Raw genomic sequence first — 26,803 nt, forward strand, 5'->3', positions numbered from 1 at the left:
TATCAAGTTCTGGTATCAGAAGATTGAAGATTTGGCAGCAAAGCATAGCTCTAATACGACACAGTGTAGTTTTGTATGAAGCCAATGAACTAGTCAGTAGTACCAGAAATGAAAAGAAAAGGCTCTTTCCCCTGATAGCCCAAGGGTCCCCCTGGGTTATCATTTTCCCACAAGTACAAAGAAGAGTTTGGTGGTCTTGCATTCTGACAGTGTGGGTGCCTGTGACAGTCACTTAGTGAGATGTTTCTGAAGAATCAGGTTCCTCACAGCAGCCTTCACGTCCTTGTTCCTCAGGCTGTAGATGATGGGGTTGAGCATGGGGGTCACCACCCCATAGAAGAGGGAGATGAGTTTGTCTGAAAGGTCCTGTTTGTCTGCTCCCAGTGGGTCCTTGGACTTGGGTTTCCCATACATGAACAGGATGGTCCCATAGAAGACGACCACGACTGTGAGGTGGGCAGAGCAGGTGGAGAAGGCCTTTTTCCTCCCCTCGGCCGAGGGGATCCTCAGGATGGCAGCCATGATAAACACATAGGAGATGAAAATGAACAGGACAGGGATTGCAAGAAAGATCACATTAGCCACAACCATGCTGATCACATTGATGGAGATGTCAGCACAGGCCAACTTCAGGACAGCCAGAATCTCACAGGTGAAGTGGTTGATGGTGTTGTCCCCACAGAAGGGCAGCCTCATGGCCTGGGATGTCTGAACTACTGAGTTGGTGATACCAGCTGCCCAGGAGCCGGCAGCCATGGGCACGTAAGCAGCCTTACTCATGACCATGGGGTACCTCAGGGGGCTGCAGATGGCCACATAGCGATCAAATGCCATTGTGCTCAGGAGCACACACTCTGTGGCCCCCATGGCAAAAGAGAGGAACATCTGCACAGCACAGGCTGAGAATGAGATGGTTTTCTTGGGGGTCAGGAAGCTGTCAAGGATGAGGGGGACTGAGGAGGTGGTGTAGCAGATGTCCAGGAAGGAGAGGTTCCCCAAGAAGAAGTACATGGGTGTGTGCAGGCGGGAGTCAAGGAGGGTCACCAGGATCAGGACCCCATTGCCCAGCAGGACCATCAGGTACATCAGCAGGATGAGCACAAAGAACGTTTTCTCCAGCCTTGGGTGGGCGGAGAGGCCCAGCAGAATGAACCCCACCACGGTGGTGGTCTGATTGGACCTGTTCATGTTGTATCGACTCTGCCGCTCGCAGTAACTGAAAAGGTCAGCCTCAACGCTCTGTGACCTCCAACGTGCCTGGGCAGCCGGGCAAAAATCCCCGCCCTGCTGAGCAACTGGAAAATAGCTCTGACAATTTGGCTATCTTTATAGGATTCTAGGAAAAATGTAGTAGAGATCAATATTTAATTTATGTTTCTCGTAAGAAAAAACCAAGTTAATTTGGATTAACTCTCCTGCAGATGGCAATGATAAAAACTGGACAAACTGTGTAAAACATCTATGTAAAGCATTGGCAAGGCAATGAAAGAACAGGGAATCCTAAGGTCATAAGTCTGGGATAAAGGTAGGAACTCAGAGAAGTAAGACCAGCATTTGCAGCTGTGTTTCACTGAGCAGCCAGGAGGCACTACTGCCAGCTTCCTGGAGGCGGGGAACAGGTTTTGAAGTGCCAGGCCTACCATAAAGCTGTTTCTAACTAAATTTCTTCCTGTAGGAGGGGACCCTCGCCCCCAGGGCAGCACCATGAGAATAAGAGTGAATCAGGGGGAAACACACATTTCCAGGTTTTACAGCTAGCTTCAAATCTTCCCAAGCCCTGAAATCGGACTGAAGTTGTCCCAGATTTTGGGTGCTCCAAAATATCTAACAGAGGCAAACATGAATCCGCCCTGGAAGAAGGTAACATCACTACAGTCCCTAAATCATTTCCACAAATAATTTTGCCAACACAACATCTGGTACTCATTAATAAAAAATAAGGTGCACAGGCGAACAAGACAATATAAATAAAAATCAGCAGAGCGATTCAAACTGCAGGTGGTGGGCTCACGAAGCTGTCACGGCTGCAGTTGCAGGCGTGTGCGGGCCCCAGAGCACTGCATCCTGGGGCCCGGCCACACCGGTCCCCAAGCTGCCCTGTGCGCAGTGGTCAAGACATGGAAACAACCACGGTGTCCTCCAATAGATGATTGGACAAAGAAGATGTGGTACATACATACAGTGGAATACAACTCAGCCATGAGAAGAGGTGAAATGCTGTCATTTGAGCAACGTGGATGGATTTTTGAGAATATCATGTTAAAGCAGCAAAATAAGTCAGACAGAAAAAGTCAAGAGCATATGATCTCACTCATACGTGGGTTATAAAACTGAAAAAAATATATGAACAGACAAGACAAACAAACGAATCATAGACCCAGACGACAGTGTGGTGGGTACCAGGGAGAAAGGGGAACGGAGGGGAGGTAGTAGTGGGTAAAGGGGGTCATGTATGGTGACAGGAGGAGATTCGACGTTGGGCGGTGAACACACAATGGAATATACAGATTATGTATTACGGAATTGTACATTCAAAACCTATACAACTTTATTAACCCATGTGTCACCCCAATACATTTAATTTAAAAAAATTTTTAAAGAAAACAAACAGGAAAAAAACAGAAACTCAAGTGTCCGTTTCCTTGGGGCCAGCGGGAGCCACGAGCACCTCTGTGCTGGTGTCACCCATGGAGAGAATTAGCCCAGACACAGTGCCAACATCTGAACATGCCGTTGGTCCTTTTGCACATTTAGGGCATGAGTGGGCCTTGCGTGCACTGTGACCAGGTTGAAGGAGAGTTCTGACTGAACATCCTCCTTCTCGTCAGTCTCCCTCCGCCTGCACCAGAGGCACTGGCTTCGCCCTGAGACTGTTCCCAGAGCCTGAGTCCTGCTCTGTCAGCTCTTCTTCCTGGGACAGCTAAGTGCTCCCCGAACTGGGGTGTGTTCTGAAGCAGTAGAAAACTTTCTGGAAACAGTGAAGGCATTGGACACTCAGTTTTATTTGCTCTGTATCTAAAATGCTCATAAACTTCCCAGATGTCCATAGTTCCAAGTGCTCTCAGGCATCTGTCCCCTTCTTTCCTGTGAACTGGCATTTCTTCCTGGGGAGCCAAGATACTCCCCTGTTGGTGCTTAGCGTTATGGCTGTTACCAAGTCAGTGCCATAATAATTTAATTCCTGTTGATAGACATTTACTGAGCATCTTCTCTGGGCCAGGCATAAACTCTAGGTGCCAGGATCACAGCAATGAAAAGCATAGCCCCAACCTCAAACAGCTCAAAATTTAGTGGTAGGTGGTGACAGGGGTCGGGGTGGGGGTGGGGAAGTGGTGCTCAACATAATTAATTACCTAAGTACTCACATCACCATCATTGTCATCATCGTCATCATCATCATCATCAACTGTAATAATCACTCTAACACTACTGACAATAGGCCTTAGGGTCTATTTAGCAATCTGTTCACTTTCCGAAGTAGAAAGTCCCTTACTTCATTCCTCAGTCCTCTGCCGGCCTGACTCCCTGAGTGGTGTGGGGTGTGATGGTGAACTCCCTGGCAAGGCTCCTTTAAGAAGTTCCCCTTTGATATTGAGCTGAAATCTGCTCCTTTACAGCTTTACTCCCTCTTCCACAGCAAGCCCTCCACATATCCCGAAATAGAGTGGTTTCAGCACAAAGATAAATAAGAGAAGTCTCTATTTTTCTCCCAGGGCTTTAAAAAATTAATATATCTCTTAGAGTCATGTGTACCATCCAGAAATTGATTACAAAAGCTGATCAGTACGGGGAACAGTCTCCAATTTGAATCCTCAAGTTGCCCAGGGCACTCTAAGCTCAGGTGTCCAGGACACCTGCTACCTGTGACGTGTGTCCTGGGGCAGTGAGTTAGTCCCAGGTAGGTTTTTACTTGGTCAGCCAGCCCTCCAGCCTCTCCCGAGAACCTGGATCATGTAAGGAAAATATTTCCTGCATGTCTGCATCATCAGATCTAGAAACATGGCTTCTTATTATTGCTGGCCTTTGGGTTCTTAAGTGCAAAAGGAGAAGGGGTCCCTCTTTTTAATCAAGAAGGGACAACTGTGTGAGATGAAGGCTATAAGCTATGGGGTCCTGGGCAAGCCTTTCCCCTCTGCATAAAGCCAGGTGAGGCCAAATGACCTTAGAGACTCTCAGTTTGATGGGTCTATTTGACTCCTCGACATTAGCACTATACCAGTGAAAGGACTTCCTCTCTCTCCTTCTCAAACCCACATTCTATTACAATCAAATCTGAAGGCAGAAATGCAGCTGTGCTCATGGAGATTTTGGTATGGTCAAAACCTGTGCTTACCTTTATCAGAGAAATAGTGAGCAACAGTGGTTTGTTTCCTAAGGGTGAAGGTTTAGAATGTGTAGCGGGTGAAGGGTCCAGCCGGTCCTCTCCCCTCGCCCTGTGTGCTCAGGGCACATTCTCCAAAAGACTGACAGTGCCCTTAGAAGATAATTTAAATTCCAGTCTTTTCTCTGGGACCATTTTAGTCCCTCAAGTCATTTAAAGTTTGGAAAGTGAGTTGTACTCAGTTTGTATTCTTCAGAGATAACATCCCCAAGATCCAATTATGATGAAGGCGCTAGAGGCTTGCTGCCTGCTTCCTCTCCCCTCAGCTCCTTTTCTCTCTTTCTCCCTCCCTCCTTGCCTTTTCTCTGAACACTCTAATCCCATTCAGAGTCCAACAGCCTGCTGGTCACTGATTACAAGATTCATTCAGACCCCCAAGTCTTTTCTCCTATGATATAGCCATGCCCCATCACTCTAGGTCTGTGCTTATACAGTGGTTTTTGGAAGGTCTGAGTGAAAGACACACTTTCCCTTTAAAATTTCAGCTCATTGTATTAGGCCCCATGAATCAACCTGCCCTATTCTTCCTCAGTCTTCACTTGACCTTCGTCTAAATCACTGTCCTTCCAGCTTCCTTTATCATCTGTGCATGTGCTCTGAGACCTCATGGGAGTCACTGACAGAATGTGACCTAGAACAGGGATGGGTCCAGAGCATGGGCACATTCTTTTGTATCCCTTCCTTTGTGTCCTTCTCTGTGCCCATGCTCTGGACTCATCCCTTTATTCAGCAGGTGATTATTGCACACAAGGCCGTAATATTCTGCTTTCTGGAGTGCACCTTCTAGTGGCAAGAAAGAGGCGAAAAGTAAGTTACCAGACAAGGTAGGAAGTACAGGACGGGAGAATGTCCACATTGCTGTGAAGCCCAGAGGGAGGCTGGGGCCGGACTTCCTGGAGGTGATCCAAGATCAGTAGTGTATTGGAGCTGGCTCGCACACTGCACATATCTTCTCCCAACCTCTGAGCAGTGACATCATTAGTAGCTTAAAATTGGACATCATAGTGGGAATGTTTATATCACAGAAAATCAGCAAATGGTCCAGATCAGGGCTTTTGTTTGTTTGTTTTGGAAATCCAGTTGTTAAACATTTACCAGCACACGACTGGAATGGATGAGGGGCAGGTTACCTGATGGAGGGGAGTGGGGAAGCACCCCAGGCAGGAGGGGCTGCATAAACAAAGGCACAAAAGTAGGAAGAGCCCAGAGGGTGGGGAGAGATGAGCAGCAGTGCAGTACTGGTGGAGCGTGAGGGGCAGGTGTTGCTGATGGGGAGCAAGGCAGGCTGGACCTGTGGTTGGTCTTTTTCAGCATCCTGTGGAGTTAGGACTCTCTCCTATAGGGGATGAGAAGGTACTTAGGAGTTTTAAATAAAGGTCTGACATGATCAAATTTGCATCTTAGGTTGATCCTTCTGGGCACAATGTGGAGGGAGGATGGGGAGAAGGAGGACAGGGACTAGAGAGACAGGGAATACTTTTCACAAGTGAAGACGAGGACATTAATCAGGAAAGTGATGGATGGGTGGTGAAGACATGGAGATTCAAGAAGTATTTGGTGGATGCAAAATAAAATATTAGCATCTGGCTGGATATGGAAACCAGGAAAGAGAGTAGAGTCAATATTTTTCGGTCGGATGATGGGTGGATGATGATGACAATAGGATAGTAGAGGATTTTGACCAAGCTGCTGGTTTTAGGGAATAAGATGAATTGAGGTCGGGCCCCAGTGTGTGTGAGGGACATCCAGGTGGAGATGGGCAGATGTCCAAGCAGGAGACTCATGGACTCGTTCATCACTGAAGGAGCGTGGCTGGAACCCTGAAGCCACATGTTTGTACTCCTCTCCTGTCTCTAGTTACAAATCCAACTACTATCATGGAGATTGTTGGAGACTCCTCCCCCAAATGCAAATTTGTTATATCTACAGGGTTCCCTTCACCTCTGAGTCACTAGAGACTCACTCAGTCTGTTGCGAAGGAGGTTTCTTACTGGCAGGGGAGGAAGTCTCCAGAGACCAGTGACCCACAGGAGGTCAGCAAGAGCACAGACAGTGAAGGGTCAAGGGTCAGGGGTTGGGGCAAGCAAGAACAGAAAGAACAGCTAACTCCAGAACAGAGGAATTAGAGGCAGCTACTCAGATAATTCATAAAAAACAGCATCACTCCTCTTGGACTAACTGGGACCCCAATTCTAGGAAAAGCCTAGATAGACCAGTACTTCGGCACTGGAATCATCTGGAGGATTTGTTAAAACACAGATTGTAAATACATACTCAGAGATACAATTCAGTAGGTCCAAGGAGTGACCCAGGAATAATAATGTGTCATTATTAACACGTTCCCAAGTGATGCCAATTTTGCCTGTCGGTCACACTTGAGCAACATTGGACTAGACTCCTCACTAACTCAGTGCATGGGTTCTCGGGCCTTGAGACTCCAGGTATTGCTGGAAATGTTTCTTCTCATTTCTCCTCACAGCCTAGGGAACCCTCAGACACACCAACCGGGGGATATCTGGCTTTTAATTGGCCAAGGCGGAACTTGGCATGTCATCGGTCTCCTCGTTCCATGTGTGTGAGTGTATGTCAGTGTTCACGTGAGTTTGCCACAGATGAGTGGAGCTGACCACAGGGGTGGTCTGAACCCAGCAACACCAGCATTTCCCCAAGCCGCATCTGTAGCCTGCAGCTTCCTGAGGACAAAGGTGGACATGACACCCCTCAGGATACACAGGGTCTGTACCCACATCCCTGGTCCACAGGTTTCCACGCTGCTCAAAAAGCTGGGAGATTCCATCAGGGATCATGACTCACGCATCACCTTCTCTGAGGGCAGAAAATAGCCACCACCATTTGGAGATAATACCAGGATTGGAATCAGATGTTATAAAGTCAGAGAAACAGGACTTCCCTGAAGAGGGAAAAGGCAGAAAAGGAAAGTTTTCTCCATGGAAACTGAGGGCACCAAAGCTTCACCTCTTCACAGAAGGGAGACCACTCATGCAGTAAGCACTAAGTGGAGAAGTGAGTGTATAATTCCTGATGTGAGAATTCTGGATTATCTGAACAATGTTTGCCCGATTCACTGCTTCAACCCAGGGAGCCTCACTTACTAAATATGCCTACATTCTCGTTCATTGTTTCAATGCTCTGCACCAGGAAGTACCCGGCCACAGGCCTCATGTGAATGAACCAGGTAGATGCCTGCCCCAGGGGCAGTGGGCAAATGGGCTGCCTGGTGTCCTACACTGGATGGTGACTAAACAAACCCCTTACATCTGTCTCTCTGCAGGCAAAACACCAGGACACAGTCAGCAGCTGATGAAAGGAAGAGGGGAGGGGAAGGAGAAAGTAGGGTAACACAAAGAGAGCTCAGTGAGAAACAGCCTGACCTATGAAAGCTGAAGTCAGGGCATAGAGAGGAGAGTGGGGGTGATGAGTTCCCACTGGAGTAAGAGAAGCAAGGCCAGAGTGATTGAGTTTCCAACAGGGCAGGCCCCAAGAGTTGGGGAACACAGAGCTCTGCCACGGCTGGTAGGGGAGATGGCTGGCAGGAGCTGCTCAGTCCTGACTGGCATTCCAGTGCCTCTTCAACCTCGAGGCCCGCTGGTACCACCGTCCCACCACAAACGCCACAATGGTTAACCTTGGAGGAAATCCAAGCCTACAGGAAGGGAAGCACCGGCATTCAGAGGGCAGTGGTGAAGATGCATTTGACACCATAAAAGCAAGGCGTGGTAGCCCAACAAAGGAGGGTCCCTCCACTTGCTCACGTCCAAGTGTCCTCATCCCAACCATCATGGGGTGTGGGGAAGCATCAGACAGGACAGGATTTAGAAGACAGTTGTAAATGAATGGCAATGCTTATTAATATTAACAGGGATTAATATTAACAGGTGTGTAGGAGTGCAGGGGAGGAGACGCCTGGTGGTGAGGAATCCAGCAGGCCCCAAGTTTTCTGAAATATGTGACTCACTAGGCCCAGAGCTTCCCTTCTTTGGGGGCCAATGACAGAGCCCCCTTGGACCAACTGCTGTGAACAAAGCCCAGGAAAACTCTGATTACGTGGCTGGAGACTGTCCTAAGCTGAGATTTTCATGCTGTGACAGGAGAGCTTAGGGTACATTTCCCAACATTGTCTAAGGGGTCTATGGAGTGAAGTCTAAATTCCGAGCCTCTCACCAAACTTTAAACCACGTCTGGGACAGGTCATGGCCCAAATCAGCCCAGCCCTAAATTCCTGAGAGAGTCATCATGGGATCCTTGAGAACAGTGTGGAACACAGAGAAGAGGGTCCTGGGCCCAGCAGCTGGGCATGGCTTGCCAGCCTGCCCTGGGTGCCCTGGCTGAGCCTCGGCCTTAAGAGTCAGCCTTGTCTCCTTGTCACACTGAACTCCAGGGTTAGGCAAGGACTCTGTGAGTAGCTGTCACTTTTATGAGCTGTGGCTGTACTCTGGACCCCTCTACACCTGGGGTCATTAAGAGACACCAGGAAGTTAGACAACAGTTATAGAGTATGGGCTGATTTGAGTGTATAACCACGTGTTGATGGAACAGCTCCTCTGAGAGATATAATCTGTATGACCTGCCTGGTTTATGGCTTGTTATCACCTAGATGGACAGGTAACACCAGAGGCAGTCGTTTCTCCAGGCTTCAGTAAACTGGCACCTTCTCTGCTCCATCGGCCTGCATTTTTGCAAGCAATAGACCCAACCCCACCTAGACAGGACCCCAGTAAGAGCCAGTGACGTCTATGGCTCGCTGTTTACCACTTGGAAGGGAAGGAAAGAGGCTGATGTAAAGAGGGCTGTGCAGGGAGGACAGGGCTGGGGGACCAGACAGCTATTCTCAGAGCTCTAAAGGCTGCTGCTGTGACAAAGGAACAGGCCTGTTTCACTTGAACCCAAGAGGCCGACCTAGGACCAGTGGAGGAAAGGAGAAGTTAGAAAAGGCGGATATCAGGTCCCTCAAGAATTCTGACAGCCCAGGCTTCCAGACAACAACATTGGAAGCTGTGAGCCCTCACTTTGAAATGTTTGTGTGGAGTCTGAGAAATCACTTACCAAAGAGGGGATCCCTCTAAAATGGGGGTTGCAGGAGAAGACTGAATACCTGAAGATTCTGCCAAGCCTCAAAATTTGTGTTCCCTCATAACTCAGGAGACGTTCTCTAAAAATGATCCTCCTACCCCTTGATTCCTGATATCCTGAGATAACCTCTTTAGACACTGTATCATTACCAATTAGGAGAAATTATCTCTTCTTCAGAGCCACAGGCAATTCACAAACCTCTTTCCTAGTGTCAGTTTCTCCACCTTTAAACGGAGAGGTCAATGATTTGGAAGACTGATACATAACAGAAGTACGTGGGGACCGTTTATTTATTTAAAAAAAACCAAAACAAAACGAAATGAAACAAAACAAAAAGGACTGATCTCCAAGACCATCTGCAAAGGAGGACCCTGAAATCTGTATTTTTAACCCGCACACTGGAAGTATTAGCCAGATCTGTGCTGTTCTGGGCATCCTGTGGCAGAGCCTCATGACACCTGGTATTCCTAACCTCTTTGGCAGTAAAATTGTGACGTCTACAATGTGGCTTTGGATATTCTGGGATGCTAAGTAGATTTACACAGGATGGTATCTGCAAAGTCTCTGAACGGCACTGGAGGGTGCGCAACTCATCTTAGCCCAGGCTGAGAATGTGAATTGCAAGTGGGCTCTAACCATCAGGTAGGATTTGATTCCCTGGGTCAAGTCCCAGGGTGGCAGAGGTACAGACAGGCCACGTGTGGTTACGGGAGGCAACACACAAGGGCTATCTACAAAACAGATTTCCGAAGACTTTGATGGGCATTCCATGTTCCAGGCTCCGGAAATTCAGTTTGATAAGACCCTTCAGAGAAGAGTCAAGATCAGATGACTGATTCTTACTAACGAAACTGACAAAACACTGAACTATAAACTAGATGCTGTATAAGAAATAAAACTGCTAAAGAAACAAGAAGCTTCATGTTTTCAAGGCAGCACAGCCCCTCTTTTTAAGACTGTCTGTGTGGAAAGTCAAATTATAATGGAAACTTACTGGGCAAGGAGGACCTAGATCCAGAGGAAAGGGCCACCTGACGTCAATGGCCAGGGTCCCTGAGCTGTGATAGCTTGAGGTGCCCAATTATATGAGAGAGACAGAGTTACTCAGACACCTCTGCTTTCCTGGAAAGTGCTGGAGACACACAGCATATGCAGGCATACAGTTTTGCTATAGGTATATTAATATCATTGATTAGACAGAAATACGATTCATTTTATTGTTTCATTAAGTTTCTAGAGTGTATGCTTCCTGCTTTTCATGAAAACTAGCCCAGCTTTTATATAACTTGGTTTTACAGTTGAGTCCCATAGAATGAGTTTATTTATAATTTTAGGGACATCATATTGTGACCCCCATGTATTTAAAAAACAAGCATGTATTTTCTGCCTTCAGTATTCCTAGGGATGAAAGAGAGTTTGAAATGGAAGCATCCAACCAATCTGCTGTGACAGAATTTGTCTTGCTGGGCTTCTCTGTCCATCCAAGACTAGAGGAGATGCTGTTTGTGTCCATCCTGCTTACATACCTGGTGGTCCTGCTGGGCAATGGGGTCCTCATCCTGGTGACTCTCCTTGACTCCCACCTGCACACACCCATGTACTTCTTCTTAAGGAACCCCCTCATACTGGACACCTGCTACACCACCTCCTTGGTCCCCCTCATTCTTTCTTTTAAATTATATTTTATTGATTATGCCATTATAGTTGTCCTGATTCCCACCCCCCTTTTCCTCCCCTCCACCCAGCATCCCCCACTCCCTCAGGCAATCCCCCACAATTATTCACGTCCATTGGTCATGTATAGGTTCTTTGGCTACTCCATCTCCCATACTGTACTTTACATCTCCATGGCTATTCCATAACTACCTATTTGTACTTCTTAATCCCCTCACCTCTTCCCCCATTTCCCCACCCCCCCCACCATCTGGCAAGCATCAAAATGTGCTCCATATCCATGATTCTGTCTCTGTTTTTCTTGTTTGCTTAGGGTTTTTTTAGGTTCAATTGTTGATAGATATATATTTATCGCCATTTTATTGTTCATAGTTTTGATCTGCTTTTTTCTTTAAAAAGTCTCTTAAACATTTCATATAATAATGGTTTGATAATAATGAACTTTAATTTTTCTTTGGCCTGGGAAGCTCTTTATCTTCTCTTTGATCTAAATGATGGCTTTGCTGGGTAGAGCAATCTTGTCTGTAGGTCCCTGCTTTTCGTGACTTTGAATATTTCTTTCTAATCCCTTCTAGTCTGCAAAGTTTCTACTGAGAAATCAGCTGACAGTCTTATGAGAACTTCCTTGTAGGTAACTAACTGCCTTCCTCTTGCTGCTTTCAAGATTCTCTCTTTATCTTTAACTTTTGGAATTTTAATTATGATGGGTTTTGGAGTGGGCTTCTTTGCATCCATCTTGTTTGGGACTCTGTGCTTCCTGGACTTGCATGTCTATTTCTTCACCAAATTAGTGAAGTTTTTTTATACTATTTTTTTCAAATAGAATTCCAATTTCTATCCCTTTCTTTTCTACTTCTGGCAACTCTATGATGCAATTGTTGGACTACTTAAAGTTGTTCCAGAAGCTGCTTATACTATCCTCAGGGGGTTTTTTATTCTTTTTCTTCTTGTTGCTCTTAAGAACAAGGAACATTGGTTGTTTTTTTGGTTCCTTATGTTCCAAATCATTGATTTGACTCTCAGCTTCAGCCACTCTACTGTTGTTTGCCTGTAAATTGTTCTTTATTTTAGTTAGTGTATCCTTCATTTCTCACTGTTTTTTTTTTTTAATGCTGCTGAGGTCCTCACTAAGTTCCTTGAGCATCCTTATAATGTCTTTTGAACTCTGCATCTGATAGATTGCTATGTCCATTTTGTTTAATTCTTTTTTGTTGTTTTGATCTGTTCTTTCATTTGGGTCATGTTTCTTTGTCTTCTCACTTTGTTAGGCTCCCTGTGTTGGTTTCTATGTATTAGGTACAGCTGCTTTGACTCCCTGTCTTGGTAGTGTGGCCTAATGTAGTAGGTGTTCTATATGGTCTAGTGGCACAGCCTCCCCTATTACCCAAGCTGGATACTTGAGGTTCCCTTAATGTGGGCTGAGTATACCCTTCTCTTGTTTTTGAGCCTTAATTACTGTTAGCAGATCAATGGGAGGGATTTACCCAGGCCAGTCAGCTGCAAGGATTGGCTGTGACCACTGACTACCAACTTCTGCCCCACAAGGAGGATCAGCTGTGTAGGGGCAGGGTGGTAGTGCTCCAACATGGTCTGCAGCTGTCCCCTGGGTGCGTAGGCTCTGGAGTTTCCTGGGTGGTGCAGAACAAGATCAGTCCCCCTCTGTGTTTTGCCTAGGGACACCCTGCCTGACTTATAAAGCAATCTGAGATGGCTGCTACTTGTGCTGGGCTTGGAGATTTCCAGGTGAAGCCAAGCTGTAAATTTCGGCTGGTTGGTGATAGTGCCAGGCCCAGGGCCCCTTAGTAAGAGGTACAGGGCCTGGGGGCTCACTGAGGCTGGCTATTGCATGTTTGAGAGGATTTAGGAAGTTGTGAAGCATGAGCCAAAACCAGCCATTCACGTGGAAAAGTAGCTTGGGTGGGACAGAGCCTCTGGGGATCTCTAGGGTGGTGCAAACAGTATTAGCCTGGTTGAAGGAGACTCAGATATGGCACCAGCCTGCTGGTTCTGTGGCTCTATGGGGAGAGGGTTCAGAAAAGTGACAATGGCCTCTGCCCACCTTTTTGTCTGGGAGAAAGCTGTCCCCTAGTTTTCACCTTTATGCCAGACACTTCAGTTTTTTCCCATATGCCACTAATGACTTTTAAGCTGTTACCCCAGTGCTGGAGCTCAGAGGGAATGAGTCTGAGTAATTCTGTGTGTAGGTTCTTTAAAAGGAACTGCTTGGGACTCCAAAAGTTTCTGCTATTGACTCAATCCCCATTAGTTTTTGAGGCCAGTTATGGGGACTTACCTTCCTGGCACTAGAAGGAACCCTAGTCTGTGGGGCCTGGAGTGGGGCTGGGATTCCTTGCTCCCAAGACATCCCTCCCAAATTTTTATCCACCACATGTGGATGTGGGACCAGCCTGTTTCACATCTCTACCCCTCCTACCAGTCTGGATGGATGTGGTTTCTTTAATTCCCCATTTGTCAGATTTCCATTCAACTTGATTTCTAATGGCACTGAGTAATGGTTGTTCTATATTTTAATTGTATTTTTGGTGTGGTTGTGCAAGGAGGCAATCTGGGTTTATCTATGCCACCATCTTGACCATAAATCCATCTGCCCCTCATTCTTGACAACTTCCTGACCCTCTGGGAAGCCATCTATTTCTCAGGCTGTGCCATGCAGATGTTCCTCTCCTTTGCCATGGGGGCCACAGAGTGTGTGCTTCTGGGCATGATAGCGTTTGATTGCTACATGGCCATCTGCAATCCCCTGAGGTATCCAGAGATCATGAGCAAATCTGCTTACGTGCCCATGGCTGCCGGCTCCTGGGTAGCTGGAAACTCCACTGCCATGGTGCAGACATCCCTAGCAATGCAACTGCCCTTCTGTGGGGACAACATCATCAACCACTTCACCTGTGAGATTCTGGCTGTCCTGAAATTGGCCTGGCTGACATCTCCATCAATGTGATCAGTATGACAGTGGCCAGTGTGATCTTCCTGGGGGTCCCAGTCCTGTTCATCTTTGTCTCCTACATCTTCATCCCCACCACCATTTTGGGGATTCTCCTCTGCTGAGGGCCAGTGAAAGGCCTTTTCTACCTGCTCTGCTCATCTTACTGTGGTGATCAGTATGAGGGCCACATGCTCTGGAGCATGTAAAGACCAGTATGTCTGTCGGGAACAAGTCAAAACTTCCACCTCTTGTTTTTGACTCTTAGTTTTGCAAAGACAAGTGAAGAGAACCCCTAACAGACACCCTTGTGGTCAAAGCACAGTCAGACCTTTGTTATCCCTCTCCTTTCAGAGAAGTCAACAAAAACAGAACAGGAACCTCCTAATCTTAGGCACATTTCTTTGACATGAAAGTTAAGATTTACATAGAACTGTCTGCATCTTATCTAATTGGGTTTATGGGACATAGGCCCTAAACTCCTGTGAGGACTTTCACCAAACTTTAAATTGCTTCTGGGATTAAAACCTTCCCCAAACATCCAGAGCTCTAAATTGCTCTAGGGCTCCATAAAAGAACCCCTGGGGAGAGATGGTGGGGGCAAAGAGCAGAGGGTGTCTGCCCTGAGCATGCAGGCTGGGCATGACTGCCAGGACCACTGGGAAGCAGCTCCTTGTGTCCTCTGTTCTCTTGTTATTGAACCGGGCATGGAGAAGGCCCCTGAAAAGGAGATACAAGAGCCCTTTCAGTTATGGTCAGCCCTAAATTTCTTTACCTTGCTGTGAAATTTGAAGGGACTTCTGAGCCTCAAAACAGCTAAACAGGATTTGCTTCTCACTCCCAGGCACAGACCGGCAGACAGGGCTTTGTCAGGGATGGTCCAGGTGGGCACTGAAGCAATCACCTTCTAAGCCCAGAGGCCTTCCTATCCTCCTCCCTGCCATGAGACCTTCTGTCCAGGTGAGCTCCTGCCTACAGCATGGCCTCATCCCCACATAGGACATAGACCAAGTTCTCTCTGTGGCTAGAGCTTCTTCAGGTAGGTGGGCGGAAGAGAAGAGGCAGTTATGAGGGAGACCTGGTCACAGCTGCCATGTCTCTGAAGGGTCCTTCTAGGGGAAGGGAGCAGGCATGTCCTGGGAGTCCAGACCCATGTAGGGGCAGGCAGATGTGAGGAGTGGGGATGGCACTGGAAGAAGGAAATTGCTCCTTATAGTAAGGGAAAACTTCCAACAATCAAGTCTGTCTGGCAAAGGAATGAGAGCTATGCACTCACGCAACTAAACATTGTTCAAAGCAGAAATGGGAAAATTGTGTTTCATATAAGGCTCATACTGGGGAGGTGAAAGAGGCAAGGTTAATTATTTTACAACATTCCTGCCAAGTCTGAGACTCTCCAGTCAATAGTATTGATAACTCTAAAAACAGATCTCTTTTCCCTTAATATTTCTGATATCCACAGTTAATCTCTGGAAATTGCATGAAGATAACTTCAGACTGTGCCTTGTTTATTCCATCTGACCTTCCTCAGCCAGTGACAGTGTAATAGTCGCAGAGGCAATGTGTGAAGCCCGGGGACATCCCATCCACCCAAGCCCTTCTACGAGGCAGATATTTTGGAGAAGGGTGGAACACCTGTATCTTTCACAAATGTTCTAGGGAGAGTGAGAAGGACCAAGACTTCATAACTGCTTCTCTGCCTCTATAAACAAACTGTGGCACAAATGGACAAGCCAGAATACAATCAGAGTGGCGAGGGAAGGAGCCCTAGGGAGGAGGTTGGGAACCAGGCTTCAGTCCTGGCTCTGTCCACACTGCCTCTGACCTCTCCGAGCTTCGGTTTCCTCATCGGTAACATGAACAGTCCAGGCTTGAGCTTTTCTCTGATGTACTGGACCACTCTGCAGTGACTGAAGGACATCCTGTAGGCAATACCTCCTTTGAGTTGACTTCTCTGCAAGGCTGGGTAGAACCGTCTGCTTTCCTGTGGCATTGCAATGGCTATAATGGTCAACTCAGAGAGAGAAGAGTCTGAACTAGGAGTTATGACTTATAAAATAGCTCCAAAAGCATGGAGCCTGGTCACAATGTCACAGATGCTTACGGTGGGAGGTTTACAGGATGGTTGTCCTTGGATTGTATTCCTGCTCCCAACCCTCAGGGCTGGAGCAGACTAAAGAAACTGCGGTGCTGTGGATAAAAGCTGTGGCTAGAGGAGGGCGATGTGGAAGTGCTTCTGTTAGGGTCTCCACGGTCTATCAACCAGGAACTCCTATTGACAGTGCCATGAAGGGGAATCACCAAACAAACTCCTAAGAAACAAAGTATAAACCAGGGATCAAGTAATCTTTCTCATCTGTGTTCATCACATTCCTTCCATATAGGACTCCGGATGGAGCCAAATTGTCCTCAGAAAAATTTTTATACAAATACAGAATTAGAACCAGGGCAGCAAGGTGAGGTCAGTGGTCAGCATCAGGGAATATAACAGCCTCCTAGGACACTGCAGGCACAATCTGGGGACAGGCAGGACTGGCCAGAGGGGCCAGTGAGTGCTGACCCTCTGGGTTTATGCTTCATGGTCCCCATGTAGGGTCATCTTTATGCATCCCCTCCTTCAAGTGTATTAACATTATTGATCCAGGTAAATTCTTCCATGTATCATGGTTCAATTAGATTTCCAGGCTGTCCCTTTCCTGCTTTTGATGTGATATATTCTGAGTTTTAAGGTCATTTTAGAAGACATTGAATTTTATCTCTTAGACACTGATACTATGAGTTGGTGTGTCAAAGGGTACATTTAATGATAAGTTCTGGAAGCATTTCATTGTATCCTCACATACTGATTCCTATGAACATGTGTTTGTTGCTCTCAGTTTTCCTGAGGGTAAGAGAGAAAATCCAAAATGGAAGTGGCCAACCAATCCACTGTGGCAGAATTTGTCTTGCTGGGGCTATCAGATCAGCCAACACTGGAGAAAACATTCTTTGTGCTCATCCTGCTGATGTACCTGGTGATCCTGCTGGGCAATGGGGTCCTGATCCTGGTGACCCTCCTTGACTCCTGCCTGCACACACCCATGTACTTCTTCTTGGGGAACCTCTCCTTCTTGGACATCTGCTACACAACCTCTTCCATCCCTCTGGTCTTGGATGGCTTCCTCACTCCCAGGAAAACCATCTCTTTCTCAGGCTGTGCTGTGCAGATGTTTCTCTCCTTTGCCATGGGAGCCACAGAGTGTGTGCTTCTGGGCATGATGGCATTTGATCGCTATGTGGCCATCTGCAACCCCCTGAGGTACCCCATGGTCATGAGCAAGGCTGCCTATGTGCCCATGGCTGCCAGCTCCTGGCTGGCTGGTGGAGTCAACTCCTTGGTGCAGATTTCTCTTGCAGTACAATTACCCTTCTGTGGGGACAACATCATCAACCACTTCACCTGTGAGATTCTGGCTGTCCTGAAGTTGGCCTGTGCTGACATCTCCATCAACGTGATCAGCATGGCCGTAGCCAATGTGATCTTTTTAGGGGTCCCAGTTCTGTTCATCTTTGTCTCCTACATTTTCATCCTTATCACCATCCTAAGGATCCCCTCAGCTGAGGGCCAGCGAAAGGCCTTCTCCACCTGCTCTGCTCATCTTACTGTGGTGATCATCTTCTACGGGACTATTCTTTTTATGTATGCAAAACCCAAATCCAGGGACTCACTGCGGGCAGACAAACAGGATGTTTCAGACAAGCTCATCTCTCTCTTTTATGGAGTGCTGACTCCCATGCTCAACCCCATCATCTACAGCCTCAGAAACAAGGATGTGAAGGTTGCTGTGAAGAGCCTAGTGAGTCAGAAATACTTCACCCAGTGATAATGGGAGGAAGCAGTGTATCTTGTGATTCTGTGCACACAGGGGATTCCTTAGGAAAAGACCACATGATAAGCATAGACATACAAAACCATCCAAGCAATGTGCATCAGGATGGGGATTTCCTGAGTGACTGACGTTGCAACATGAACTCTGTAGAGTGAGGACAGGGTTGCGCTAAATCATCTAGAACCAAGAATAAGTGACTGCTAAAATGCATTCTTATTCTGAAAAAACAAGCAATAAAGTTAAAACTTTGTAAAAAATTATACTGCTTTCTTTGTTCATGTGCAGGCTAGTTGCCATTTGTATGTGCCAATCATGTTGTTTTCTGCTCTACTGTGTAATGAAGAGCGTGGTAATGAGGAAGTCACTAGCTAATGGGTGTCCAAGCTAAAATTCAATCTGTGTTTTAGAAAATTACCAACACCAAGACATGCCAAATGACACTATCCAATGCCTTTTTGACTGTAGGAGCTCAGAGTGTTTCCGGTTTAATTATTTTCTATTTAATAGCCTACAGCCAATTTGGGGGAACTTCTTCTCTTACTGTACCTAGAGCACATCTATTCCTACCCAAATTTGTGGAGAAGTTTGTGTCAACACTAATCAAATTCCAGATATTATAGACCAAGAACAAAATTTCTAGCAATCTCCATTTAGACAAATCATTACTACAATGCAAAGTTTATATTCTGAGTCCCTTCATTTCCCTGAAATTAACTTTTTCAACTATCCAAACCCCAGTGGGCAAACTCAGTTTCCACTGTCTCTTCAGGATTTGGACACTGGCACCAACTGCTAAAAATATGCTTAAAGTTACCCTTTCAGTTAAGAGCATGGGGTTTGGAGCCAGAGTGATGAGGAAGTGCCTTTGCCTTTGCAACTTCAGGCACATAGAAAAATTACTTAATCTTGCATTTCCTTGGTTTCCTAATTTGTAAAATGGAGATAATTAAACCAACTCCATGGAGTTGTGGGATTAAATTAAAATGAGGCATATATACGTGTGTGTGTGTGTGTGTGTGTGTGTGTGTGTGTGTGTGTTCACAGTGGGTAGCACAGAATAGCAAACATCCCAATTAATAAATATTTTTATTATTAATGAAATGTGTTAAATAATTTCTCTAAGGAAGCCCTATAACATTTGGAGGCAGAATTCAGTGCCATATTTAACTGAATCAGTTCCAATTTATTATTGCAGCACCTTTTTGGTTGGCTTTCTAGCCTATGAGCCAGTAGTACCATTTCTCTGAGTATTTATTTTCCTATGAGTCATCTCTGTTTTTTATCCACAGAGATGAGGGACTCATGTTTGTGCTATGTGACACTGGCTCTACCTAGATCAGTTGGATTCCTTTCAAGAAATTGTCATTAATACTCAGGGAGTGAGTCCTGGATCCATAACATGCAAAATTGGAAGCTATGCGGTAATTGTGTTTGACCGTGTGTACTAGGGAAGTAAAGAGAAACCAAGTCCACGAAGAGAAAAGAAAGAACAGCGAAATAGTAAAGATGAGAGATGATGAAGGCAATCTCATGTGTTCACAGTTCTTGATTCTCATTTTCCACCAGACCTGCCATATTCCTGCACTTTTGCTTCTAAGAGACCCCCTATATCCTTATACTAGAGTCTACTTTTCACTAATCTAGATTGTTGCTTTCTTTGAGGTGGGTTCTAAAAGACTTTAATATGATTGTACAAAAGACTTGTACAAAATATTCTTTTTCATATGCCATGTGCAAACAGAGTGCCAGCCTGTCATGCATGGTAGAAGCCTTAGAGAAATCATTTTTGAAATAATGTTTCTGAACTTAACATTGAGTGCTTCATATAATAATTGTTCCCTTCCTGCTATCGTGGCTTTGCCCTCATGGATTCTATCACCTGTAAATCTGGAACATGTCCATGTATAGATATGATATAGGAGGTCTAGTTCAAATCCCTGACCTCTTTCATAGAACTGGGTGACCATGAGTGTGTCCTCTGCTCTTGAAGAATCTCAATGAAGGGGGAGTGTTAGATATCTCAGCCACATACATGAATTTCCATGAATCTGTGGTTCCTTTGTTTAGTGAGAGAGTTAGTCCCTCAACAAGTACAGAGCAATGCCCTGTCTTACAGGAGTATTTTATCCCTTGAAGCCAAGTCAGGTTTCTCTCACCTCCTTAGCTGTCTGTGTGCCAGGCACATCTGGGCCTCCATCATCCCCACTAGGCTCAACAATCAACAGAATGACCCAAGGAGTTGATGCCGTCCAACCTTTATCACTGGTACAAGGAACAGAGTAGCCATTGTAGAAAGCTATCTATGGGCTAAACAGCAGGTGTTTTCCCTCACAAAGACTGATATGGCTGTTTCAGCAGCTGATTGTTTGAACTGCCAGCAACAGAAACCAATCCTCATTTGAAGAGACTAATCAGTCACTTGGTAGTAAGTTAATCGCATTAGATGAGTTCCATTCTAAAAGGGGCAGTGATTATTCATCTTGACTAAATCGATACCTCTTTTGAGTGCGGGCTGCCTTCCCTCTCAGCCAGTCTCTAGCCAACATCACTCTCTAAAGCTCATGGAGGATTTGCTTTAATGACATGAGATTCTGCATTATATCTCATCAGACCAAGGGATTCATTTAGCAAAGTATAGTTGCGGGATTATGATTACGGGATACATTTTACGACACCATCCAGAAAGAGCTAGCTGATGTAATGGACTTTTGAAAGCATACCTAAATAAATACACAGAAATCTGTTGGATTTCTATAAACCAGTAACAAGTGACCAGAAGGAGAAATTAAGAAAATATTCTCATTTACACCCTGGCTGGTGTGGCTCAGTGGTTTAAGCACCAGCCTGGGAAACAAAGGGATGCCAGTTCAATTCCCAGTCTAGGGCACATGGGTCGTGGGCCAGGTCCCCAGTGGGGGGGCATTTGAGAGGCAACCACACATTGATGTTTCTCTCCCTCTCCTTCTCTCTCCCTCCCTTCCTGTCTAAAAATAAATAAATAAAACTCTAAAAAAAGAAAGAAAATATTCCCACTATATAATTGCATCAAGAAGCATAAAATACATAAGAATAAATTTAACCAAAGGGATAAAAGACCTGTTCTCTGAAAACTATTGAGTTGGTCAAAAAGTCCATTTAGTTTTTTCTCTAAAATAAAAGACATATTTTTTCATTTTCACCAATAATTTTGTTGATTTGAATATTTTGAGTACATTTGGCTCTCTCCTGTGTGATATAACATTGACTGTTCTTAATTAATGTCTTGACTCGATTGCTATCAGCTTCGACTGGTCAAACCACCTCACTTCTGAAATCTAAATACCCCACTTCCCACTTCCTTCCTCCTTTGTCCAAGAATATCTTATACACTAAGTGTTCCCTCACTATATTTGGAGTTTTCATAGAATTATTATGCCTATGTGAATTCTGTATGTGCATATATCAAAACTTAATTTTCTCCTGTTAATCTGCCTCTGTTAATTTGATTATTAGCCTAGCCAGAAGACCTTAGAAGGTGAGAGGGAAAGTATTAATATTTTTTAGCCCCTACATAAGGTACAGGTCAATGATTTTTTAAAATTAATACAGTTCATTTATAAAATTTGATAAAATTCATTTATGACCACAAATTAATTTTAGAACATTTACATCATTTCTAGAAGTTCTTGCATGTCCATTTGCAGTCAGTCTCTGGCTCCAGCCACAGGTAACTATTAATGTACTTATTTCTAGAACAATTTCTAGAAATTTCTAGAACAATTCCTAGAATAAACTTTAAGCTAGAACAATTTCTTTTTCAGAAATTTCAGATGAATGCAGCAATATCATATAGCTTTTTGTGTCTGGTATCTTTCACTTAACACAGTATTTTTGAGACTCATCCAATTGTAACAAGTATCAGTAGTTTGCTCCTTTTTAAAATGGAATAGTGTTCAATTACACGGAGGTACCACATTTCATTTATCTATTTGCCCATTGGTGGATATTCAGGTTGTTCTCAGTTTTTGGCTATTATAAATAATGCTGCTAGTAACATTCATGTATACCACTATGTGGGGAATTGTTGGGCCAAATGGCGTGAATGTGTTTAACTCTAAGAAAGTGCCAAACTGTTTTCCCAAGTAGATGTATAATTTTTAATTCCCCCAAGCAATGTATAACCAATCCAGTTTTTCCACATCTTTGCCAAAACTTGGTGTTATTAGTCTTTTCAGTGTAGCTAGCAATCTCATTTGCCTGATGGTTACCAATGTTGAGCCTCTATTCATGTGCTTATTAGCCATCCACATGACTGTTTTAGTGAAAATATTTTAATTGGGTTGTTTGTCTTTTTGTTATTGAGTCACATGTAGGAGTTTATTATATAGCCTGGATACAACTCCTTTATTATATAATTTGCAAATATTTTTAGTCTTTTTGTCTTTTCATTTTTTTATGGTATCATTTTAACAATAAAAAATTTGTAACAATAAAAATTTATATTTTGTAGTAGAATTTACCACTTTTCTAAAAGGAATTTTCCATCTTACTTAAGAAATCTTTACATAACCCAAGGTCACAACAGTCTTCTCCCATGTTTTCTACTAGAAGTTATATGATTTTAGGTTTTACATTTAGGTTGTGATCCATTTTGAGTTAATTTTTTTGTATTCTGTGAGGTAATAGTCTAATTCTTTTTTAAATATTCGCTTTGTATTTATTTATTGTTGTTCAAGTACAGTTGTCTCCATTTTCACCCCATCATGCCCCCTACCCCACCCATCCCCATCTCCCATCCTCAAACCTACCCCCTTTGGCTTTGTCCATGTGTCCTTTATACATGTTCCTTGATGGCTCTTCCACTATTTTCTCCCATTATCCCTCTCTCCTCTCCCCTCTGGTTACTGTCAGTTTGTTCTTTATTTCAATTCATATGTGGAAAAAAAAGAATGGTTATAAATAAGCAAGTAAAATATAATTATTCTTTTTTAACACACGAATACCCATTTCTTAAAGCATTTTGTTAAAAAGACCATCTTTTCCCCAACTGGATTACCTTGACACCTTTGTTGAGTCAATTGACCACAAATGGAAGAACTATTGTTCATACTTCATATGTTCTTCCATCTATTAAACTTTAAGCTACAGCTATCCCTCAGTCATGTTGGGCTTCTTATGCCAAGAGACCAGCAGGCAAGGATGAAGTCCCTACCCAAATGGCATGTAACTGATCCTAGTCATCAGAAGGAGATAAGGCTGCTTTTCCCCAATGAGGGCTGTTATGACAATGTTTTTATCCCACCAGAATTCTCATGGTGAAGCCCTCAGAGTCTATCACCTAGAAACCCATCTATGATCACTGTATTTTCAAGAACAGGACTGTATCACAGCTATGGAGGTAGAAAGAAGACAGTACTTCACAGGAGAAAACTAAATGCTACCCTACATGAAGCAAAGGTGTCGTGCATTATACATTGTGAGGGGGACTAGGTGTGAACATCAGGTTTCAGAAAAATTCAGGGAGCCAAGCAGCCAACTGAGGGTACAACAAAAGACTTGTTATGGGGATGTGGCCAGTCTGGGAGTACTGCTCGTAACTGAGGAGGAAATGAAACTACCCAAGTAACCCAAGAAGATCATGGTGTGGTGGATTCCAAGAAGTGATGAGCATTGCCAAACAGGGAGTCTGGTGTGTTAACATTGGTTCTGTGTTACTCCAGGAAGTCGATTAATTACTGAGGACAGTTTCCCAAACTTTAATGTGCTATAAATTACCTGGGGCTTTTGTTCAAGTGCAGTTACCAGTCAGCAGATCTGGAGACAGACTGCAGATTCTGCAGTTTCAACAAGATCTCAAGTGGTGTCACTACTGGTCTTAGACCAGACTTTGAGTAGCAAGTACCTAGGACTTTCTGGTAGAAGTAGTCTGGTATTAGGGTGTATTCACTAATTTGTCTGCCTGATGATTTACCTATCTTTGAGCAAGAATTTTGAGAGAGCTAAAAGTTTATCAAAATAAAACAAAATGACAGAAATTGAGTGTGGGATTATAGGTTCTTCTTCTAGTAATTGTAAAGTGGCTGGCACTGATTATCCTCTCAAGTATGATAATTAAAAATGTTGAGCAAAATATAATTTTAAAACAGCTATATTAAGGCACAGAACAGTTCAGAGAAAGTGAAGAAAAGCCAAAAACTGCAGGGAAGTCAACACATAGAAAATGAGAAGAACATTTGGTGAGTTTGCCATTTTTATGGATTTTCATCTAAAGATAGGCTTTAGTTGTTGTCACATGGTTTAACTAAAAGTCACATAGAAACCAGCAATTTTACTAGCTGAGAAATAAGAACACAGGGGTCGAGGCAACCGCTGCATATGAAAGCGTATGAGTAAGTGGCAGGTGGATAGAATCTAAGAAAGGTGAGAGCCACGTAGAAGTAGTCTCGAATTTTGCACATAAACTCTGTCCAAGTGTCTGGATGGCTACTCAACTACCCATGTGTGGGGCAGAATTCAAACATTAGTCAGTCTTTTAAAAATCACTTATTTGTGCCCAGAATGATTTGTGCTCAGTTGATTGGACATCATCCTGCAAAACAAAAGGTCACTGGTTTGATTCCCAGTCAGGGCACATGTCTGAGTTGCCAGTTTGGTATGGGTCAGGGTGTAGTCAGGGTGCCATGATATGCAACCAATTGATGTTTCTCTCTCACATAGATGTTTCTCTCCCTTTCTTTCTCTGTCCCCCCTAAAAATAAATAAAGTATTTTTTAAAAAATTACTCATTTGAGATATAATTCACATATTATAAAATTCTCCCATTTAAAATGTAAACTTAAATGGTTTTTAGATATTCAGAGTTATGCAACTATCACCAAAATCTGATTTTAGAACATTTCATTACCCTCCAAAATACTAGAACATTTCTTCACCCTATACCCATTAGCAATTATTCCCTATCCCTCCTCATTCCCCTGCACTAGGCCACCACTAATCTAATTTCTGTGAACAGGAAATTTAAATAATAGAGAGGGGAAGGAAGGAGAAAAGTGGGAGAGAAACATCATGGTTGCTTATCCTCGGCCCAACCCTCTGCGCAGGAAATTTTTTAAACAGTTATAATTTTGCTCCAGAAAGTAAAAAAAAAAGATAATCACAATGAATGAATAGATAGGAAATCTCAGCAGAGAAATAGGGGAACTAAAAAAGTAATAACATAAAAATTCTAAGACTTCTGGCCAAGATGGAGGCATAGGTGGAAATACTGTGCCACCGCACACAACCAAATTTAAAGACAATAAAGTTTTAGTAACAAAAATGCAACCAAAACACAGAAAATTGAACTGTACAGAAGTCCAACAACAATGAGCCATTCAGCCAGACCAGTAAGGGGTTGTGCAGGAAAAAGTAGCCAGACTGACTCAGGTGCACAGGTGGCGGTTGGTAGTTCCCATGTGTGGGGTGGCAACAGGCGGACCCAGTGGGGGCACAAGGCGGCAGACTGACCACAGTCACACATTCACACTCAGATAAACCAGGCAAAGGAGCAAGCAGTGAGACAGACCACTCAGGCTAGGGCCCCAGCGATGGGAATTAAAGCCTAAAAGCACCAATTGGAAAAACTTTTGGGGTCAAGGTGCCAGGAGAAGCTCCCAGGCTCACAGAGAGTTTGTTGGAGAGACCCACAGAGTCCTGGAGGGTGCACAGGCCCACACACCCGGGAGTCAGCACCAGGGGCGGGGGCATTTTTCTTACAGGAAAAGCAGCAGAGGGGACGGAAATCTGAGAGAGAGAACAAAAGCCATTGCCCCTCTCTGACCCCACCCCCACATATAGCATCACAACACAGAGATGGGTTGATACGCCCTCCTGAACACCTAAGGCTCCACCCCTCATACATAACAGACGTGAACAGACCAAGACATTATGGTTCAAGAAGAAGAACAGCTCAAAGCCCCAGAGTCAATACTTATAAGCAGCCAAGAGATAGCCAACCTATCAGATGCACAGTTCAAAACACTGCTGATCAGGATGCTCACAGAACTGATTGATTTTAGTCACAAATTAGAGGAACAAATGAAGGCTAAACTAATTGAAATGAAGGAAAATGTACAGGAAACCAATAGTGTTGAAAAGGAAACTGGGACTCAAATCAAGGGAGTGGACCAGAAGGAAGAAAGAAACATCCAACCAGAAAAGAATGAAGAAACAAGAATTTTAAAAAATGAGGAGAGGCTTAGGGAACCTCCAGGGCATTTTTAAATGTGCCAATATCTGAATTATAGGGGTACCAGAAGGTGAAAAGAAACAGCCCCAAGTGGAAAACTTATTTGAACAAATAATAAAGAGGAATTTCCCCAATCTGGCAAAGGCAATAGACTTCCAGGAAATCCAGGAAACTCAGAGAGTCCCAAAGAAGTTGGACCCAACAAGGAACACACCAAGGCACATCATCATTACATTAGCCAAGATTCAAATGAAGGAGAGAATCCTAGAAGCAGCAAGAGATAAGGGGACAGTCACTTACAAAGGAGTTCCCATCAGATTGTCAGGGGATTTCTCAAAAGAGACCTTACAGGCAAGAAGGGGCTGGAAAGAAGTATTCCAAGTCATGAAATCCAAAGACCTACATTCAAGATTGCTCTACCCAGCAAAGCTTTCATTTAGATTGGAAGGGCAGACAAAGTGCTTCTCAGATAAGGTCAAGTTCAAGGAGTTCATCATCACCAAGCCCTTATTATATGAAATGCTAAAGGGACTTACCTAAGAAAAAGAAGATAAAAAAGATGAACCCTGAAAGGACAGCAAACTCACAGTTATTAATAACCACACCTAAAACAAAAGCAAAAAAGGACAGCTAAGTCA

At 44.3% G+C, this 26,803-nt stretch overlaps 2 protein-coding genes and 1 pseudogene across 2 annotated transcripts; 2 read left to right on the forward strand and 1 right to left on the reverse strand.

Annotated features, from left to right (window-relative positions):
* Nucleotides 1–228: 228 nt before the first annotated feature.
* On the reverse strand, nucleotides 229–1,188 carry LOC119048778 (olfactory receptor 13C7-like). The gene has a single exon (XM_037144556.2). It carries the CDS (start codon nucleotides 1,186–1,188, stop codon nucleotides 229–231), a length of 960 nt encoding a protein of 319 aa, XP_037000451.2.
* A 9,705-nt stretch (nucleotides 1,189–10,893) lies between these two features.
* LOC119048772 (olfactory receptor 13C7-like) lies at nucleotides 10,894–14,351 on the forward strand (annotated as a pseudogene).
* A 2,645-nt stretch (nucleotides 14,352–16,996) lies between these two features.
* Nucleotides 16,997–17,953, forward strand: LOC119048777 (olfactory receptor 13C7). The gene has a single exon (XM_037144555.2). It carries the CDS (start codon nucleotides 16,997–16,999, stop codon nucleotides 17,951–17,953), a length of 957 nt encoding a protein of 318 aa, XP_037000450.2.
* Nucleotides 17,954–26,803: the final 8,850 nt, after the last annotated feature.

This window comes from Artibeus jamaicensis, unplaced genomic scaffold (genome assembly GCF_021234435.1).
Source record: "Artibeus jamaicensis isolate MK-2021 breed Jamaican fruit bat unplaced genomic scaffold, CSHL_Jam_final scaffold_1964, whole genome shotgun sequence".
NCBI classification, from domain to species: Eukaryota; Metazoa; Chordata; class Mammalia; order Chiroptera; family Phyllostomidae; genus Artibeus; species Artibeus jamaicensis.

What these genes read in the sequence shown, in the direction of transcription:
- LOC119048777 (XM_037144555.2), top strand. Translation starts at nt 16,997, where the DNA reads ATGGAAGTGGCCAACCAATCCACTGTGGCAGAATTTGTCTTGCTGGGG.
- LOC119048778 (XM_037144556.2), bottom strand. Translation starts at nt 1,188, where the DNA reads ATGAACAGGTCCAATCAGACCACCACCGTGGTGGGGTTCATTCTGCTG.